This window comes from Marmota monax, unplaced genomic scaffold, assembly GCF_021218885.2.
Source record: "Marmota monax isolate L192 unplaced genomic scaffold, Marmota_monax_Labrador192_F-V1.1 WCK01_AAM20220418_F8-fsc00523, whole genome shotgun sequence".
NCBI lineage: Eukaryota > Metazoa > Chordata > Mammalia > Rodentia > Sciuridae > Marmota > Marmota monax.
The window spans coordinates 110,163-130,421 of NW_026694161.1; the positions used below are offsets into that span (position 1 = coordinate 110,163).

The following is a 20,259-nucleotide window of genomic DNA, read 5'->3' on the forward strand; positions in this document are numbered from 1 at the left end:
GACATGATTGCCAGTTTCTCTGTTTGATTCCCATGGCCTCAGTGCCTAAGTCTTGCTGAGGTCTCTCTGGTTAATATTTATTGTGCTTATGAAATCACTCATGTGTGATTGTGAAGTTCTTTTAATTATTTTTGGCATATCATTAAATTATTTCTCACTGCTCTACCAGTATGTTAAAAACATTGAATACGGGGCTGGGGATGTGGCTCCAGCGGTAGCGCGCTCGCCTGGCATGCGTGCGGCCCGGGTTCGATCCTCAGCACCACATACAAACAAAGATGTTGTGTCCGCCAAGAGCTAAAAAATAAATATTAAAATTCTCTCCCTCTCTCTCTAAAAAAAAAAAAAAAAAAAAAAAATTGATTACTATAAGATTACAGGTATCTGTTCGTTACATAATGTATCACCAAAATTTTTCTGAGCTTAAAAACAAAATGGAAGCCTGTCATTTGTTCATGATTCTGTGCATCAACATTTTGTGCTGGATGCATCTGGGCAATGCTTTTGCTGGTGTTGACTGGGATCCCTAATGAAGCATTAGTCATCTTGTCCCTTAAACGACTGGCTCATTGAAGATGGCTTTACTCTTGTCTGCTGGTTTGTGCTGGCCATATGTCTCCAACAGATTAGCTCCAGGCTCCTTCACAAAATGTCAGGCAGGATTCTAAGAAGGCAAATTTTTTTCAAAAAGAATTTTTATCACATTTATTATTGTCCCATTGGCCAGAGCAACTGAAATGGTGAAGCCCAGAGTCATTGTGGAAGGGTTAGGGTTAATATGGAGATGAAGATGCATGGAGACACACCCTAGGGAGTGGTACTCAAAAAAGTGTACTATAGCAGATGCACAATATTCCCATGCTGTCTTTCGGAAAAGACAATAGGTTGTAAGATGCATGCTTTCTGTGAAATTTAAATATGTAAAATTAAGAGATGTTCTAGCAGAAACACTAATACAGAGTGCTACATTATCCATCTGTATTGTTGGGAAAACAGTTAACACTGCCTAAGTTTTGTTGTGTAACTTAAATTTTAGTGATTACATAGTGTTTCTTTCTTTAGTTTCATTAAACATTCATCCTTAAAATTTTACATTATTTCTTCATGTTAACATTATTACTAAATCAATGGCAAATGAGTATTTTCATTAACCTAAGGATAAATTGTATGTTTAATCTCTACCAATAATAGAATTGCTAGTGTTCCTTTAACAAGATATTTTCAATAATTCTCACATATAAGGGACTACATTCATAAAAGGAGGCTTTCTTGTTATTGGTTTTTAGATTTTTTTTTCTTTTTTTCTTTTCCACCAGCTACTGTGTAGAGATCTTTGTACAACAGAACCTAGGATCAAGGCACACCAACTCTCATGATTCCTTCCATTCACCTTGTCTTCCAACTGTAATTCCGTAGTCTCCTGTCTGTCTCCAGGAACAAAGAAAATGAATACCACTGTGGTAAGTTATATTCCTCAGCTTGTTTTAGTGTATTTTAGGAGCTTTTACTCCTTAATTCAAATGGGATTAGAATCAAATAAATTTAACATCGCAAAGAAGATAAAAGTTGATATGTTGATAGAGCCAGATTATAAAACCTTGGAGCCATCTGAACTTCATGCAACTTGGTTTCTGATCTTTCTGATACCATGGCCAAAAGACCTATTTTATATGGCTGGAATTGACACTAAGAGGAGAACACGCTAAATTCTCCTGGTATATGTAATCTAAAACAGAGGCTTGCGTAGATGTTGACAGTGCTTCACTGCCAGACTGCAGTCACAGCATTCTGCCGTATTAGAGAATCTAGTGCTAAAACAAATCAATTAAAACAGTTTTCTGGAGTTGCTAAAACCATGTGGTCCCACACAGCTTTGGAAGACCTAGAATGTGTGGAGGACAGAGTCTGGTACAGGGCTTTAAATAACTGCCAGTACATTGCTACATTGTCTGTGTATGTAAGTCATAATGCAGAGTGTCCAAAGTTGTCTTTTCTGATAAATGTGTCTAGTGCTCATTTGCACTCTAACCTACCCCTCCTTAGTCTTAGTTCAGTTTTTCAAAAGTTCACCAGGAACTTAAATGGTAGTCAACTCCATAGCTGTTCTTGTATCTGCCTTATTCAAGTCTTCTGTCATGACCTTATTCGTGCTTTTTTCTTCTTTTTCCCTGAATTCTGTTTTTTTCTCATTAACAAAGATTATCGAGGTGTTTTGTCCTGTTCCTCATTCACCTACTCTGCCATTTTTGTCTTATTGAGCCCTGTGGTATTAGAAGTACCAGGGTACCTCAAGGAATCAGACACATACTCAGAAGTAGCTGGGCAAGGCAAACTTTACTTCTGCAGAAGTGTGTGCTACTGACCAAAGTCCAATAAGCAAGCACAACTTGGTGGGCAGTCCACCTGTTTTTATCCCTAATGCAGTACTGCCCCTTGCTCTGGCAGGAGGAGCTCGGGGTCATGATCTATGCAATTGTGGTTAATTTTAAAATTGGGGAAGGTAAAGAGAAGGGTTAAGTTAAAATGGCTATGATTGGATACAGATTGGGAAGCTCCAGGTATTTAGATAGATAGGCTACAAGTTGCCTTTCTTATACCAGTTTACATTTAAGGCTAAATACTGTATTCTAAAAATGGACCCCTGGACTCGTATTTTGCACACTGGTTTGAGACTCCGACATATTTCTCTGTTGCGTGGACCTCTTCCCCAGCCTTTAAAGCAATGGTTCACTTACTTGAGGGCCCCTCAGGCTCTATGAATCTTAAGTGAAACCACATCCTCCATTCTTCCCTTCTATATGGTATTTCCATCAGCTACACCTGAAACATCAAAGGGAACTTTGCCCTGGTTCCTCCCGCCCCTCTCTGGTCTTGGAGTCATCAGTTGTTCTTACTGGAATAGTCAATATGCTGGGTATGGATTCTGTATATAACACTCTGCCAAACTACCATCGGTGGACTTAGCAAATGCTCACAGTTACGGTTTATTGTTATGAAAGGACCCACTAAAATTGACAAGAGACCAGCACATATAACAAGTTCCAAGAGTCCTTTTGCATGAGCTTCAGATTATTTTCTGTCAGTGGAAGCCTGTTGTCTTTGGCTCTTTCTCCAAACAACAGTGTCCTGTAACAGCCATGGGATAGTAACAAGAAGGCCATCGTACCCAGGCCCATTTCAAAGTCTTTTTAGGATTCAGTCACATTAACACCTTAGTCTCCAGTACATTCAGAGTTCAAGCTGATATCACATGACTCAAGGCCTGTCCCCACAGATCACATTGTATGCTTGGACTGTCTGTGTGTCCAAAGGCTTAAGGTGAACAAACATTCATACCAGCCAAGATACTCAGGGACAGAGAGAAATTCCCCGGATCTGGGCAAAGGCAGAACCTTTCTTTGGGAACAGTTCTTCACTATATAGTTTGTGACCTGTAGACAGGGCTTCTTGGTTCAGCAGGTTCTCAATTTTCATCACATTTGGAAAATGTTTCCTGTGGTTGGATCCATGGGTGCAAGGCACACAGACACAGAAAACTCCCTCTCTCAAGGTAGAACCATGAGGTTGGTCATGTTCTCCCTACTTCACAGACTGTGACCTTTTTAAGCTGTTGGAATTTTGTTAATTCTTTTAGGTGAAAAAAATGCATTGCAGTGTATTTTTAATTTGTGTTTTCAATTTTTGTCAGAATTTGAGCATGTCTTCATACTTTCAAAACTTCATATCTATGGAGGGTGGGGAGTGCCATGTCAGTTTGGGCTCCTTACTTTTCATTGAAATGCTCACTCTTTCTCTGTTTTTTATTATGAACATAATACTAATTATGGGGAAGGTAGGTTTTATGTGATGTGGCTTGTTTTTCTTTTGGCTTTGCTGTTTGTTTTTCCTTTTGTCATAAGAAGAAATGTTTTTATATTTATACTCAGGTTTCTCAGTTTTTAGTTGATGCTGATAAAATATCCTTTCCTAACTGAAGATAAAAAGCAGAGTCATTTCATCATGTAATTCTTTTACTTTTTTATGCACTTACTAAATAAAGGTACCACTTATTAAAGTGCTTATCTGTTCATCCCATGGATTCCCTGTGAGTTTGAGTTGTCATCCATACACTAGAATGGTCTTCTCTAATTGTTGCTTTTTTTGTGGGTTTTTAGAATATCAGGGGCAGTGACCTAGATTGTGTTTTGGTAATCGCAAATTATCGAAGGATCACACATTTCCTGTGTGCATCAAATCTCTGTGGCTATGACAGCTCGACAGAATGGTGTTTCTGGAGCATTCTGACCATAATGACTGGAAGGAAAAGAGCAATGAATTAAACACCAGCTTTTACTGCTCATCAGAAGTGACAGTTCACTTCTACTGACATTTCCTCGGCCCAGTGTGAGGTTTCTCTCCTTGCCAGAGTTCCTTCATCATGAAAGTGAGAATATACAGTCTTTTCTCAAAAACAGCAATGAGAAACATATGGGCTGGCATCACAACATCTGGAATTCCTCTCTTACACGTTTTTCACTTCCTCTTTTTGTCACAGACACCCCTGTAGTCCCAACTGTTCAGCACTTTGCACTGAAAGTCCAGGATCTCTGACTGAGGCCATGTCACCCAAATGTGAGCTATCATGTTCCAGGGACTTGTGACCTAAAAAGAAAAGTTGCAGTCTACTCTGTACCTAGTATACGAAGGTGGTGGGTGGGCAGGACAACAATAAACTGGAGGGGGGAACCACTAGAGACATCTCCATGGCATTTGAAACCCTGGGTTGAGTCCCCTCTACCAAGAGTGGACACCTTACTTCATGAGGCCTGGATTCTGCACCCAGGGACTCCCAGACACTCTTCTTCATGGCAGCTCTCTCTGCTTCTGTAATTCTTCTGTCACCCAGTTTGGTCTGTCTTGATGAGTGCCTTTAAATCTGTTATGTTCAAAGGTAGGGTGCCTTTTAGTTTTGGGTTTGGTTTTAGTTTTTTGTTATTGGTTGGTAGTGGGGTTGGAACCCAGGGGCACTTTAACACTGAGCTATATCCCCAGTCTTTTTATTTTTTATTTTGAGACAGGGTCTCACTGAGTTGCTAACGATAGTCTAGAACTTCTGATCCTCTTGCCTCAGCCTCCAAGTCACTGGGATTACAGGTGTGCACCTCTGCACCCAGCTTGGGTGCCCTTTAGACATACTTACTGTTCATATCATTAAAAAGCCTTTTGGGGGGCTGGGGATATGGCTCAAGTGGTGGCGTGCTCACCTGGCATGCGTGAAGCACTGGGTTCGATCCTCAGCATCACATAGAAATAAAGACATTGTGTCCACCTAAAGCTAAAAAATTTTTAAAAATTTAAAAATTTTTTTAAAAGCCTTTTGCCTTAACCCACCATCAATTTTTCTTCAGTTTGATTGGTTTGGTGGTAGTTTTGTTTTTTGGTACTGGGGATTGAACCTGAGGTGCTTTACCACTGAGCTGCCTCCCCCACCCTTTTAAATTTTGAGATAGGGTTTCCATAAGTTGTTGTTGTTTTTGTGTTATTATCTTGTTGAATGTTAATTTATTGAATGTTCTTACTGGAATAGTTTTGAGGATACTCTTTTTTGTTTTTAGGTATAAATTACAAGGGTATCATCATAATCTTTCTCATTTTTGAGTTTCTCTTTTCATTTAAATTAATTAGTACTTTTCCTACAGTGGAAAATAGTCATAGTGAAGCAGCAACTTCACCCTTTCTTGCTTCCCTGGTCATGCTGCCTTTTAGGCCTGGAGATTTACATTTATCATGTTAAAAAGAATGTCCTGAGTTCTGTTATTGAGGGTCTTAGTCATTATCTCTTCCCTCAATTTTAGTTTACACTCAGCTCCTTTCTAGCTGTTGCCCAGACACCTTGGAAGTAGACTCCCATTTCCACTCTAGGCATAACAAATAAGCACCAAATTCTACTCCTGATTCTGTTTTTGTGTCCCCACACCCGCACTGCCCAGCTCTCCCTTGAGTCCTTCTGCATTCTCCTTTCACCACACACCTTTTCAGGTAACTTACAACGTTTTTACTGACCCCTCATTATTTGCATGCTGTGTAAGAAGTGGGTGATGCTCACTTTTATGTGGACACTAGTATATCTTTTGAATTTGGGAGGGAAATATGACTATGTACTTTAATTTGTAAGTGATTTGCCAACAGTGGGCACATGAAATTTAAGGCGTTGGAATGGTGCTAGGGGTTGAAATGCAAAAGCACCCTGTTGTGAGTTATCTGAACACATTTCACTGGTCAACTCACACAGGAATATTCACCTGTATATGTTGTTGTTTGTAGTTCCATTAACCTGCATGTTTTGTGGCTTTCACATCTTGACTTCTGTTGCTTCATATTCATGAGAATTCAGGTAGAAGATATAACAGTGAAGTTCAACCTGGTAACAATCTGGTTTTGTCATTTTCTATTTCTTTATCGCCCTGTTCTATGCCGAACATGTGGCTTAGTTCAACTAACACATTATCCCTAGTATGTGTTTATGTCTTCAGACTGGATTCAGCTCTTTTCAGGAGTAGAATCGTATTCATCCTGTTCTTGCTAGGAAAAAAAGAATAGTTATGAATCTATAAGAATTCTTTAATAGTATTTTTTTTAATTACAAGACAGGGTCTCACTAATTTGCAGAGGCTAGCTTTGAACTTGGCAGTTCACGTGCCTCAGCCTCCCAAATTGCTAGGATTACAGGTGTGCACCACCACACACAACATAAGTTGCATCTTACCTAAGATACTTGTTCACACACAAGAGTGAGCTCCATATTCCTTTTCTGACCCAGGGTGGAAGGCTTGGGCTAAAGAGACATGTACCATTACAGGGGATGGTGTCCTTCGAGGATGTGTCCGTGGACTTCACCTGGGAGGAGTGGCAGGACCTGGATGATGCTCAGAGGATCCTCTACAGGGATGTGATGCTGGAGACCTACAGAAGCCTGGTGTCCTTGGGTGAGTGAAATGCCCTGGTAATCTTACTAGAAGCATTTTCTTTGTCAGCAAATATAGGAATCATTTTTAAGTTTTAATATTACTATTATGTGTTTTTAACTGACATAGTAGTTGCACATGTTTATGGGGTAGAGTGTGACATTTCAATACAGGTATATAGTGTATAATGATCAGATCAGGGTAATTGGCAAGTTCATCACTCACATATATATCACTTCTTTATATTGGGATCATTTAAAATTCTTTTTACTATCTTTTTTATTTTTATTTTTAGTTATAGATAGATACAATACCTTTGTTTTATTTATTTTTATGTGGTGCTAAGTTTTGAACCCAGTGCCTTAAGCGTGATAGGCAAACACTCTACTCCTGAGCCACAATTCCAGCCCTTTACTAGCTATTTTGAAATGTTCAGTTAATTGTTGTCAACCATAGTTGTTCTTCTATGCTACAGAATATTAGAAGTTATTCCTCCTATCCTAAAGCAACCCTGAACATACTAACCCACCTTCTTTCCCCTGTACCCTTCCCATGCTCTGGTAAACACAGTTCTCTCCACACATGGGAGAATATGCAGGATTTGTTTTTCTCCTCCTGACTAATTTTAGTTAACATAATGTTCTTTAGTTACATTCATGTTGCTACAAATGATGGAATTTTGTTTTCTAAATGTGTATGTGTATCGAGTTTTCTTTATCCTTTCATCTGTCCATGCATACCGAAGTTGATCCTCATCATGGCTTTTGTGAATAGTACTGCAGTAAATGTGCTAAGCATAGTTTCAGCCACGCGACCAGCACGCTAGCTTCATAATAGAGGTTCGAAGCATAAAAATTAACTAGTGAGTTTTAAAATTAAAGAGACATAATTCTCATTTCCTTATTTGCCCAGCCCAGAGACAGCTCCTCCTAGCTCCTGCCTCCAGCCACCTAATGTGGTGGTGAGGTTAACATGAGAGGCCAGCGAGAGAGAGGGAACATGCCAGGGAGTGAGCTTTTATTGGGGAACAAAAAATTCAAGGGAAAATTCCATCCAGTGAAGGTCGAGGGGTCCAAGGTAAGGGTCATTGATTGGTCTTCGGATCAGTGGTCAGGCACACCCTCCACACGGACAAGCCCTCGCACCTGGGACAGGGTGGGGAAGGCTCTGACACAGCTGTGTCTAAGCACCTCTCATCCAGCCAGGGAGGTAACTCAAATCACGTGCGAGAATGGCTTCCCACAATAGTTTTCTCTTCAAAGCACTGGGTTCGCCTCCTTTGGCTATGGGCAACTGACTGTATCATGTGGTAGTTCTATTTCTAATTTTTTGAGAAAACTTCCTACTGGTTTTCATAGCATCTCTCTTTCTCATTCCCACCCACAGCATGGGAGAGCACTTCTTCCTCTGTATCCTACAGGCCTGTGTTACATTGTATCATTTTGATAATAGCCACGCTGACTGCTGACTGCAGACTGCAGTGCATTAATGCCTCCTCCAGGTTCTGATTAGAGACCTGGAGGTTTAGTCATATACTTGTGGATTGTTTGTGTTCTCTTTTGAGAATGCCTATTCTGGTCATCTGTTCAGTTTTTAATTGGTTTATTTCTCTGCTGTTGAATTCCTCATATATTCCAGAAATTAATGTTTTTGGGGTAAATGGTAAATATTTTCTGCATTAGATGCATTGACTATACACTCTGCTAATTGTTTTTTTGTCAGAAGCCTTTTAGTTTGACATAATCTTTTGTTGTTGTTGTTGTTGTTTTGGTGCTGGGGATTGAATTTGGGGACAATTGACCACTGAGCCATATCCCCAGACCTATTTTGTATTTTATTTAGAGACAGGATCTCACTGAGTTGCTTAGCACCTTGCCATTGCCGAGGCTGGCTTTAAGCTCGGAATCCTTCTGCCTCAACCTCCTGAGCTGCTGGGATTACAGGCATGCACCACTGCACTCAGCCTACTTTGATATAATCTAATTTATCAGTTTTTGCTATTTTTGTCTGTGCTTTTGGGGTCATGTCAAAAAAATTTTTTGCGTAGGGCTTGCTGGTGCATGCCTTAGTCCCAGCATTCAGGAGGATAAAGTGGAAGAGTCAGTCCAGCCCAGGAGTTTTGAGACCAGCCTGTGCAAACATAACAAGATCCCATATCAAAAAACAAAAACTTTGCTTCGATCAATGTCCTGAAGTGAAATCCCCTGTTTTCCCTTTGCAGTTTCATAATTTCAAGTCTTAATATTGAAGTTTTTAATATGTTTTGTGTTGATTTCTTTATGTGGTGAGAGGTGGGGTCTAATATCTTCCATCGTCACGTGGATATCCAGTTTTCCGAGCATTTACTGAAGAAAGCTTCCTTTCTCAATATATGCTTATGCTGCCCCTCGTGAAAATCAGTTGGCTGTAAATATATAGATTTACTATTGGTTTCTCTCTCATGTTCCATTGGCCTATTTGTCTTTTCTTATGCCAGTATCCTGATGTATTTGTTATTGTCACTTTGTGGTGTGTTTTGAAGACAGCTTTTATACTAATTCCAGATTTGTTCATTTTGTTCATAATTGCTTTTACTATTCAGGATCTTTTGTGCATCCATATAAAGTTTAGAACTCTTTTTTCCCAGTAAATGCTCTCCCAATTTATAACACTGGTTTGTCCTTCTCTGTGCATGTGTGCGCACACGCGCGCACGTGTTTGTCTTTAATTTCTTTCAGTATTTCATAATTTTCACATAGAGATTCATCAGTTGCTTGGTAAAATTTATTCTAAATGTTTTATTTTTCAGTAGCTATTATGAATGGGATTGTTTTCTTGTTTTTTAATCTCAGCAGTTTCATTATTGTATTTTAAAAACTACAGATTTTTATGTTGATTTTGTTCCCTGAAATCATACTGAATTCATTTATTTATTCTAACAGTTTTTTTTTGTTGGAATCTTTAGGTTTTCCTGTAAATACAAAATCATGTCATTTGTATATAAGGACAGTTTGACCTCCTTTCTGATCTGCATGCCCTTTATTTTGTTCACTTGTCTTATTTCCAGTACTATGTTAAATAATTGTGGTAAAAGTAGACCCTTTTCTTACTACATATTTTAGAGGAAACAATTTTAGGTTTTCCCCATTCATTAAGATGTAGGCTGGGGCTGGAGTTGTAGCTCAGTGGCAGAGCACTTGCCTAGCATGTGAGGCACTGGGTTTGACTCTCAGGACCAGACAAAAATAAATAATGAATTGGGGGTGGGGATGTGGCTCAAGCGGTAGCACCCTTGCCTGGCATGTGTGCGGCCCGGGTTTGATCCTCAGCACCACATACAAACAAAGATGTTGTGTCCGCCGAAAACTAAAAAATAAATACTAAAAAATTCTCTCTCTCTCTCTCTCTCTCTCTCTCTCTCTCTCTAAAAAAAAATAAAATAAAATGAATAAATAAATAATGAATAAATAAAATAAAGGTATTGTGTCCATTAAAGAAATAAAAAGATGTAGGCCATGGGTTTGTCATATTTAGCCCCTATGGCACTAAGGTATATTCCTTCTAAGTTTTTGAGAGTTGTATTAATAAAAGGATGTTGAATTTTATGATCTTCCTTTTTGTGTCTGTTGAGATATGCATATTGTTTTGTGGGGTTTTTTTGCTACCCCCAAGTCTCCTCTCTGCCCCTCCCTCCCCTTTGCCCAAAGTTCCTCCATTCTTCCCATGCCCACCCACACCCTGCCCCATTATGGATGAGCATCCCCTTATCAGAGAGAACATTTGGTCTTTGGGTTTTGGGGGTTGGCTTACTTCAATTAGCATGATATTCTCCAACTCTATCCATTTACTTGCAAATGCCATAATTTTATTCTCTTTTAATGCTGAGAATGTTCCATTGTGTATGTATACCACAGTTGCTTTATCCATTCATCTATTGAAGGGCATCTAAGTTGCTTCCACAGTTTAGCTACTGTGAATTGAGCTGCTATAAATGTTACGTGGCTGCATCACTATAGTATGCTCATTTTAAGTCCTTTGGATATAGACCCAGGAGTGGTATAGATAGCTTGGTCAAATGGTGGTTCCATTCCCAGTTTTTTAAGGAACCTCCTTACTGCTTTCCAGAGTGGTTACATCAATTTGCAGTGCCACCAGCAACGTATGAGTGTACCTTTTCCCTCACATCCTTGCCAACACTTATTGTTGCTTGTGCATATAGTTTTAATTCTCCATTCTGTTGATATGATGAATTACATTTATGGATTTGCATATATTGAGCCAGTGTTGCATCCTTGGGATAAGTCACATATGATCATGGTGTATGATCTTGTGTCCTCTTTAATTTTATTTGTTAACATTTTGTTGAGAATTGCGTTCATGTTCATCTCCTTGGATTATTGGTCTTTAGTTTTGTTTTTTTGTTGTTGTTTGTTTATTTTTGTTGTTGTGTCTTTTGATATCAAGGGTAATGCTGTTCTAATTTATTGAGTTTGGAGGGTTCTCTCCCTTTCAAGACTTGGGAATAACTTTAGAATTCATGTTAGTTCTTCTTTAAAAGTTGACACAATTTACCAGTGAAACTCTCCAGTCCTTCCTGGGCTTTACTTTGTCGGGAGCTTTTTCATTCAGGATTTAGTCTCATTGTGAATTATTAGTCTGTTCAGATTTTGTATGTCTTCGTGGTTCAATTTTGGTAGGTTGTATGTCCAGCAAGTTATCCATATTTTCCAGGTTTTCAATTGGTGTATAGTTGCTAATAGTCCTTTGTGTTTCTGTGATTTCACTTTAAATGTGTTCTTTGTCATGTCTATTGTAATTTATTTGAATCTTCTTTCTTCCTTGGTTAGCTTAGCTAAAAATTTGTCAGTTTCATTTATCTTAAAAAAGAAAAGAAAAACTTTGTTTTATTGGTCCTTTGTATTCTTTTTTTGTTTGTTTTGTTTTCAGTCTCAATTTTTTTTATTTTTGTTTTGTTTTGTATGGATGTAGGTACTTATTGCTGTAAACTTCCCCTTTAGTGGCATTTTTGCTCCATAGTACTGATTTTGTACCCATAGGTTTTGGCTACTGTGTTTTTCAAATTCATTTATCTCAATAAATTCTAAAATTTGCATTTTAATTTCTTTCTTACCAATCAGTCATTCAAAGAATATTTAGTTCCACATATTGGTAAAATTTCTAATGTGTATTTTATTGTCAACATCTGTTTTTTTCCATCATAGTCAGAGAAGGACACATAGCATGATTTTAATTTTTTTTAATTTGTAGAGACTTATTTTGTCTCCTAACATTTTATCTACCCTAGAGAACATTCAATATGCTTATGAGAAAAATGTATATCTTTCAGCCATTGGGTGAGATGCTCTGGAAGTGTCTGTAGGTTCAGTTTGTCTGTGGCCTGGTTTAACACCAGTATTTCTTTGCTCCTTGATTACCCAGACGACCTGACTGTTGAAGTCCCCATGTATACTGTATTAGCGTCTGCTTCTCCTTTTAGATCTAGTAATGTGTGCGTTATAAATGATTGCTCCAACATGGGGTGTATGTGTCCTTACAGTTGCTGATTCCTTTATCACTGTGTAGTGCATTCTATAATGCAGATTTAATATGCTTTGTGTGATGCAAGTATAGGTGTATCTTCCTCCAAGTGGTTCCTGTTTGCAGAGCATATCCTTCTCCACCCCTTCACTTTCAGTCCCTGTGCTCTGCCCTTGTGAAGTGGTTTTAAGGCAACATATCATTGCATCTAGTTTTCTTTTTATCCCTTCAGTCATCTCTTGGGAAATTTCTTCTTTTTACACATTCAGGGTTATTACTGATATGTACAGACTTACTCCTGTCATTGTTATTTTCTTTCCTGGTTGTTTTGAATATCCGTTTCATTTCTTCCTCTCTGGTTAATTCTCGTTTGGTGATTTCCTGTATTGATAGGGATTTATTCTTTTTCTTTGTATGCTCTGTACTCTGTGTGTCTTGATGGTAGTTATCATCCTTTCCCTTCTAGTGTAGGACTCCTCCTCCCTTAAGCACTTTTGTACATCTGATGGTGAAGAATTCCCTCAGCTTTTGCTTGTCTTGGAAAGTCTTTCTTCTTTATTTCTGAAGGATAGCTTTTCTGGGTACATAGTCTTGGCTAGCATTTTTCCCCCCAGAACTTTCAATGTTATCCTGTGAGGTTTCTGTTGAGAATCTACTGCTTCTCTAATGGGGGCCTCTCTTTATTTATTTATTTATTTATTTTTTTTGTAGGTAACTTGATGTTTTTCTCTTGCAGTTTTCACAGTTCCCTTTGTCTTATAGTTTTGACAGTTTTACTATAACATGACTCAAAGGACCATTTTTGCTAAAATTCATAAGGGAGTTTCCTGGACTGAATGCCCATATGTTTCCCAGATTAAAAAGTTTGACAAGTTGTTTCATTGCATATATTTTTTAAATGTCTGTCTATTCTCTGTCTGGAATACCTATAATGCAAATTTTTGCTTTCTTTATGATGACCAAAAGTCTTAAAGGCATTCTTCGTTTTTCTTAACTTTTTCTTTTTAAGATCCGACATGATTATTTTAAAATACCTGTCTCCAAGATCAGAAACTGATTCTTCTTTCTGATCAATTATGCTGTTTACGCTTTTAGCTGACTTGTTTGCTTATGTTTTTCCCTTTCTTCTTTCTAATTTTATTGAGTTTTTTATCTCCCCTGATTTCTGATTGGTTCTTTTTTATTTCATCTATGTCTTTGTCCAATTTCTTCTACATTTCATAACGTGTGTTTCTAACTTCTTGGTATTGTCCATCTGTATTCTTCTGTCTCCTCAGTTTTCTTAAAAATCATTCATTGAATTATTTCTCCAGCTGTTTAATTCTGCCCCAGTACATTGTTCCAGACCATAATAATGTGAGTGAGATGCTCTCACAAAGTGTTTAGATCAGTCTCATCATTGCACAGCTCCCGAAAGGCTGTGTCATCCCTAAGTGCACCTGACAAGCAGCCTGGCACAAATCTTTCACTGTTTTCTGTTAACAGGGCACTGCGTTGCAAAACCTGAGGTGATCTTCAAGCTGGAGCAAGGTGCTGGGCCGTGGACAGTAGGCGAAGCCCCGCACCAGTGCCTCCCAGGTCAGTCAGTGCATGCTGCGCAGGGAGACCAGAAGGAGAGCCCCACAGACACCAGCCACGTTGAGCTGTTTTCATCTGTGTTTCCTCAGGTCCCAATCCTGAGGAAGCAGGTCTTGTGCTTCAGCCCCTTCCTTTGTACAGTCTCCAAGGAGTGCTCTCTCATGTACACCCATGTTTATGTTCTCATAATGTGTGCTTCATTAAATTTTCCCAAACCCCCAACCCCCATATGGATCTTGACATTTTGATTGGTTACTTTTCTTTCCTCCAGTTTCATAGCCTACTGTTTCAGGCATTTTATTCACATTATTTCTTTAGCACTTGCTAGTTAATCACTTTATAGGCAGTGTTTTTTTAAACTGTGGGGATAACAACATTAATGAAACAAATGCATCTTCTCTTTACATTTTGTTGAGGAAAAAAATATAACACATGTATATAATATTTGGCAGTAAGAGCCACAAAGAATATTTTATTAGGATGAGAGAAAGAAAAACATGTTGTTATGATTTTAGAAACGTAAAGAGAAGAAAGTTTTAAGGAAATTGTCATCCCTTGGACTCATTTTGAGATGATGTTTTCCAAGTTTGGTATATAAAACATAGGTAGATGTAAAATCTAGATTTTGAGACTGGTCATGAGTATAATGGAGATACAGATTTGGAAATCAATAGCCTAATGCTAGTATTTACATCATAGTTATTCAGGTTGTCACCTAAGGAATGGATAAGAAAATCAGAAGAGAGGTCCAAGGCTGGAGCCTTGTGCACCACGTCAGGACTCATGAGGTGAGGAACACCCAGCATAAAAGTATGCAAATTGATAGTCCTGGACTGGGAGGACAACCGGGAGACTTTGGGTCTGCAGGCCAAGGGAATCAGGAACTTCATGTTGAAAGGCTTCAGTGTCTGTTGGGAAATGGAATTTGTACTTAGCCTTTACCCTTCATGCTGTGGAAATCATTCAAAGACAATAGATTTGTACAGGAGACTCTCTTTTCTGTGAAAGTAGAAGACGGCTGAACCTCCAAACACAAAAGCCTACAGAAGCAGTGAGCTGCCAGCCAGGGTACATGTGCCTGGGACTGGGAGAGGATGCCATTAATGTTGAGCCAGAAAGGCAGTAGCAACAACTGATACAAACAACATACATTTCAAAGATGGCAGGTTCAGCTTGGTTTACTGAGCCAAATCCTTTATATTCCAGCAAGAAGATGGATTGGAGCTTCCTGAGAAGCATAGATACATTAGATTAGGAATTAAGTGGAAGCTGTCTTTAGTGTGGGAAGGGTAACTTGAATTCTTAAAACCCCAAAGGTTTCTACTACATTTCCTTAGGGAAAAGTAAAAACTAAAACACAAAGATAGCAGTTCTTTCCTAAACTATATTCCTGCTCAGGTGAGAGACAGATCAGCCATGCCTGCATGATGTAAGTAGCTAACCCAAGAAAACTTGGCCACTAAAAACCTGAAAGAGAAGCACAGCAGGGTGGAATTATATCTACAAATGTTGTAAGAAAGAACTAGAGAAAAAGAACAGAACAAATAACAGATGAAACCAGTGAAACCTTCAGCTAGGCATTCGGTGAGTGTTTTAACCAAATATCTTCCTACATTTCAGAAGAATAAAGTAACCTCAAGCAAAAAAGTAACATGATAGATACTAAAATTATTAATTATAATTTTTACATTCATTAGGGCCAAAACACTCATAAATCACAGTTATTTTGCAGTTTCACGTCATTAGGATAAGAAGGCACTTCTTTGTGTTTGAATTTCATAGCAAATGCTCATGTGTTTTTCATGAATATTGTTCTTTTTTGTATCATTTTAGATGTCCAGAAAGTGAATGGCCTGAATGAGACCAGCCAGGAAAAGCAAGAGAGGCATTTCTGGCAAATTGTACTCCCCAACAGCAGCACCTCAACTGAGGAGAGGTTCACATTAGGAACAAGATTTAACTTGAGCTCAAAGCAGGTTTCAAGTCCGGCTCCAAAGAGTGGGCCAGAGGGGCTTAATGTGTGGCAGAAGGAGCTTCTCCCTAGCAAGCCTGAGGAGGTGCAGGATGGAGAGGAGCCTAGTGGTCTTAACATTCCTGAGAAGCCCCCCAGGCATCCTGATCAAAGAAGTCTACTAAAGGTTCAAAGTAGGCAGCAGCAGTTCCATCACGGTGGACAGGGGAAATCCTTCACAGTGAAGGCATTGTGGACACTGAAGAAGCTTCATGTGGGAGAGGCCTCCAGCACACTCAGTGGAGGTGGAAAAACCCTGGATAAGGTGGCACTTACTGCCCAAGAGATGACTCAGGTAAGAGAGAAAACTTCAGAATGTAATATGTGTGGGGAAACTTTCTGTAAAAACTCTAAAGTCAATGCACATAAGAAAATACAGAGAAGACTGAAATGTGATGAATGTAGTGGTGGCAAGAAGCTATTGGTTAAGAAGCCATACCTTACGAAACTCCACAGGTCACAATCAGAATCAGAGGGAAAGCCCCATACAGTCAATGAATGTGAGAACTTTTGTCAGAAGACACGACCTACTGGGCACCAGAGGACTCACAGAAGAGCAAGACCCTTTGAAGGTTACGAATATGGAAAGCACTTTCCCCAGAAGTCACACCTCAGCAGGCATCAGGGAACTCCCATAGGGGAGAAGCCCTATGAGTGCAGTATGTGTGGGAAATCCTTTTCCCGGAAGTCCCACCTCAGCAGGCACCAGGGCACACACACAGGCGAGAAACCCTATGGGTGTAAGGAATGCTGGAAGACGTTCTACCATAAGTCGTCCCTCACGATTCATCAGAGAACTCACACAGGTGAGAAGCCCTATGAGTGTAAGAAGTGCAGGAAAAGCTTCTACTGTAAATCAGATCTCACTGTGCATCAGAGGACTCACACGGGTGAGAAGCCCTACACGTGTGAAGCCTGCAGGAAGACTTTCTACTCTAAGTCACACCTCACTGTGCACCAGAGAATTCACACGGGTGACAAGCCTTATGCCTGTAAGGAATGCAGGAAGACTTTCAACCGCAAGTCTAACCTCACCGTGCACCAGAGAACGCACACGGGTGAGAAGCCCTATGAGTGTGATGTGTGCGGGAAAACCTTCTATCAAAAGTCCCACCTCAGCACGCACCAGGGAACTCACACAGACGAGAAGCCTTATGAGTGTGAGCACTGCAGGAAGGCTTTCCTTCACAAGTCATCCCTCACTGTGCATCAGAAAACTCACTCGGGCAGCAAGCCGTACACCTGTGAAGAGTGCAGGAAGACATTCCTGCATAAGTCTTCCCTCACCGTCCATCAGAGGGCTCACACAGGCCACAAGCCCTATGTCTGTGAGGACTGCAGGAAGGCTTTCTACTGCAAGTCACACCTCACTGTGCATCGGAGAACCCACACAGGCGAGAAACCCTATGAGTGCGGCGAGTGTGAAAAAGCCTTTCACCAGAAGTCATACCTCAGCAGGCATCAGATGACTCACCAGAATGAGAAGCAGTATGAATGTCAAGAATGCAGGAAAACTTTCTACCGTAAGTCATCCTTCACTGTCCATCAGAGAACACACCTGGGGAAGACGGCACGAATATGATGTATATGGAGAGCTCTTCCACCAGGCATCAGAAAATGCACACAGGGGAATCCTCCCACAGTGAGCAAGTGTGGGGACAGAGTTAGCGAGAAGGCACATGTCAGCAGATGCCAGGGATGCCAGAGAGAGAAGTCCCCGCAGCAGGCTCTGTGGTCCCCAGAATCCAGTTCTCTCTGGGGTGCTCAGCCTCCAGGGGGCGCCTCTCCTGTGTGGGCCCTGGAGCTGAGTTGCACAGCAGAATGTGTACCTGTGGCAGTCATTCCCCACAGCCCAGCCCAGCCCAGCCCAGCCCAGCTCAGAACTTCATCAGGTTCTGCTCCCTGAGTTCTCATGCATCCTGGGCCTCATGTGAGCATGACATACCAGGTGGCTGGCCTTGAGAGCCAGAGATACAGGCACTGGGACTTAAGAGAAATGTAATTTATTGGAGAGAGCAGAGGTCTTTCTACTTGTATCCCAGAATGCTCCATTCTTATTTCACATGAGCAAGAAATACTCTGTTGGACCAGTGCATGAGCTATTTGCATTTCATTGCAAACCCACTGTAGTTAATTCACTTTATAAAGTTTCTGAGAGAAGTTACCTCTCTTTTTATATTGCAAAAATTCCCACATGAGAGAAACCTGTACTGTCACCTTTGATTCCCAAGTCAGCTTATGGAAAATAGGAACAATCATATGGAAAAATAACAAATGGAGAATGTCTTATCAGGCAGGTAACTTTCATGAACACTTTATGAATAAAGTAAACCTTCATACATTTCTTTAACTTGTAAAAGCTTTTAACACACCTGACTTTTTATGTATAAACTTTGTAATGAAGGAAATTATCAGTATATGTAATTTGTATGTTAATTTTCCAATGAAAGTGTTGAATATAGTATTGGAGATTATTTTAAAATATTTGACTATATACCAGAAAATACTGCCTGTCAGAGGGTCCTTATCATTATGTACAGAGTCACTGCAGTTGGAAGGAGGCAAGCAGGTGGCATAGCAAGATCCCATCTCAAAACAAAGAAGCAGATGGATGCTGACTAGGCTTACATCAGGAATGCCATAGAGGCTACTCAGGGCCTTTCTGAGTTACTGTGGCTGGCTTTGAACTTGTAATTCTCCTTCCTTGGCCTCCTCAGCAGCTGGGATTACAGGAAGGCCTGTGCCACCTCACCCAGCCAGGGGGTCTCTCACATTTCCACTGTCCCTAGACTCCGGGTCCCACTGCTCTCCTTCATTTCCTGAAAGTTAATAAGACTGCTCTGGAAGGCAGGCAGATCTAAGTCCATCAGAAAGCCCCCTGAAGCATTCCTAGTCCCATCCTCACCACCCTCATGCCAGGGTCAGGAGATCAGACAGTGTGAATGAAAAGGCCTTGGACTTGCATCCAGCTTTGGGCTCTGTAGAAGGGACCAGGGAAACTGAAGCCTCAAAGAAACAGTGCCCATACTGTTGTCCACATTGGACCTTCCTGACTTTGGAGTACCCACCTGAGTCTCCTTCCCTGTGCACTGCCTGAGAGGCACACAGCCCAGCTTAGCCGCTGTCCTGTACTTTTTTCCTCAGGCAGCCCTTGATCTTCTCCATGAGGAGAGCAGGCTGGTGTCATGTGCAGGCCCAGCGCTCACAGTGGGCAGGCTTGTGTGGTGTCTGTGAGGCTCAGGGAGGATGTTCCAAGCCCTGAGACCTGAGAGCAGGCTAGTGTTATGTACAGGCCCAGCAATCACAGTGGGCAGGCTGGTGGGGTATCTGTGAGGCTCAGGGAAAAGGTTCCAAGCCCTGAGACCTGAGGGCTCTGTACAGGCTCCCTAACCATCAGGATCCTGTCCTGACTCCTGCCACATCGCCCCCAGTCACCTCCACCATGGATCCCAGCCACACCTCACCCAAGTCACCATGAGCCAGCTCGCCCTGCTCCTGCCCAGTTTCTTTGCTGGAGGCACCTCTCCTAGCCACAGCAGAAGGGAAGAGCTGAAGGAGAAAGCTCACCTGCTCTCTTGATCTGGAGGCCTCTCCCCACCTCAAGGCCCTCACTTGCTGCTGCTTTTTCTTCTGGACTGCCTGGGGTTCATCCCTAGGGGGTCCAGGTTGAGGTGCTCCACAACCATGGTCAGAGAAAAGGTAATGAAAATTCCCTGCACTGGTTAGTACTTGACCCTTGACTGTGGGCCCTGGATAAGTGGGTGAGCCAGGTACAGTGATGCTCCCAGATCCAGCACTCGGAGTGTCACCTCAGGCTGTGGCCTGGTCTCTCCAGCCTGACCTCATCTGGAACCTGTGATGTGAACTCACACCTGCCTCACGGTGCCACAGCCCTGAGAGTACCAGTAGCAAGCTCTCTCGCATGTTCTCCCGCCTAAACCTAGTGCCACACGCCATGCCTGCACATCAGGGTCATCAAATACCCATTTTCCAGATGAGAATCAGAGACGTAAAGGAAAACGGTGACTTCCCTCCCCTAGGAGTACATCCCATCTCAGCTATGTTCCCCCCATACCCTGGCACCACTAACTACAGTCCCATCCTCTGAGCTCTCGAGGTGTGTGCAGGGCCCAGGAAGGCACAGCCATGGTAGGAGAGGGGCAGGGTGTCCCAGGCAGGATAAATGGCCCCTACTGTCCTCACCCCAAA

General features: G+C 41.1%; 1 protein-coding gene across 6 annotated transcripts in view; it reads left to right on the top strand.

The window, feature by feature from the left end:
• Positions 1 to 18,511, top strand: part of LOC124107623 (zinc finger protein 39) — a 27,894-nt gene extending 9,383 nt beyond the window's left edge. For all 6 annotated transcript variants that reach the window (XM_046465789.2, XM_046465792.1, XM_046465791.2 and 3 more), the window contains 4 exons: positions 1,317 to 1,460; positions 6,839 to 6,965; positions 13,947 to 14,039; positions 15,873 to 18,511. In XM_046465789.2, coding sequence (XP_046321745.1) covers positions 1,446 to 1,460; positions 6,839 to 6,965; positions 13,947 to 14,039; positions 15,873 to 17,632 — 1,995 coding nt within the window. In that variant the 5' untranslated portion in view covers positions 1,317 to 1,445 and the 3' untranslated portion in view covers positions 17,633 to 18,511. The remainder of the gene's footprint in view (positions 1 to 1,316; positions 1,461 to 6,838; positions 6,966 to 13,946; positions 14,040 to 15,872) is intronic.
• Positions 18,512 to 20,259: the final 1,748 nt, after the last annotated feature.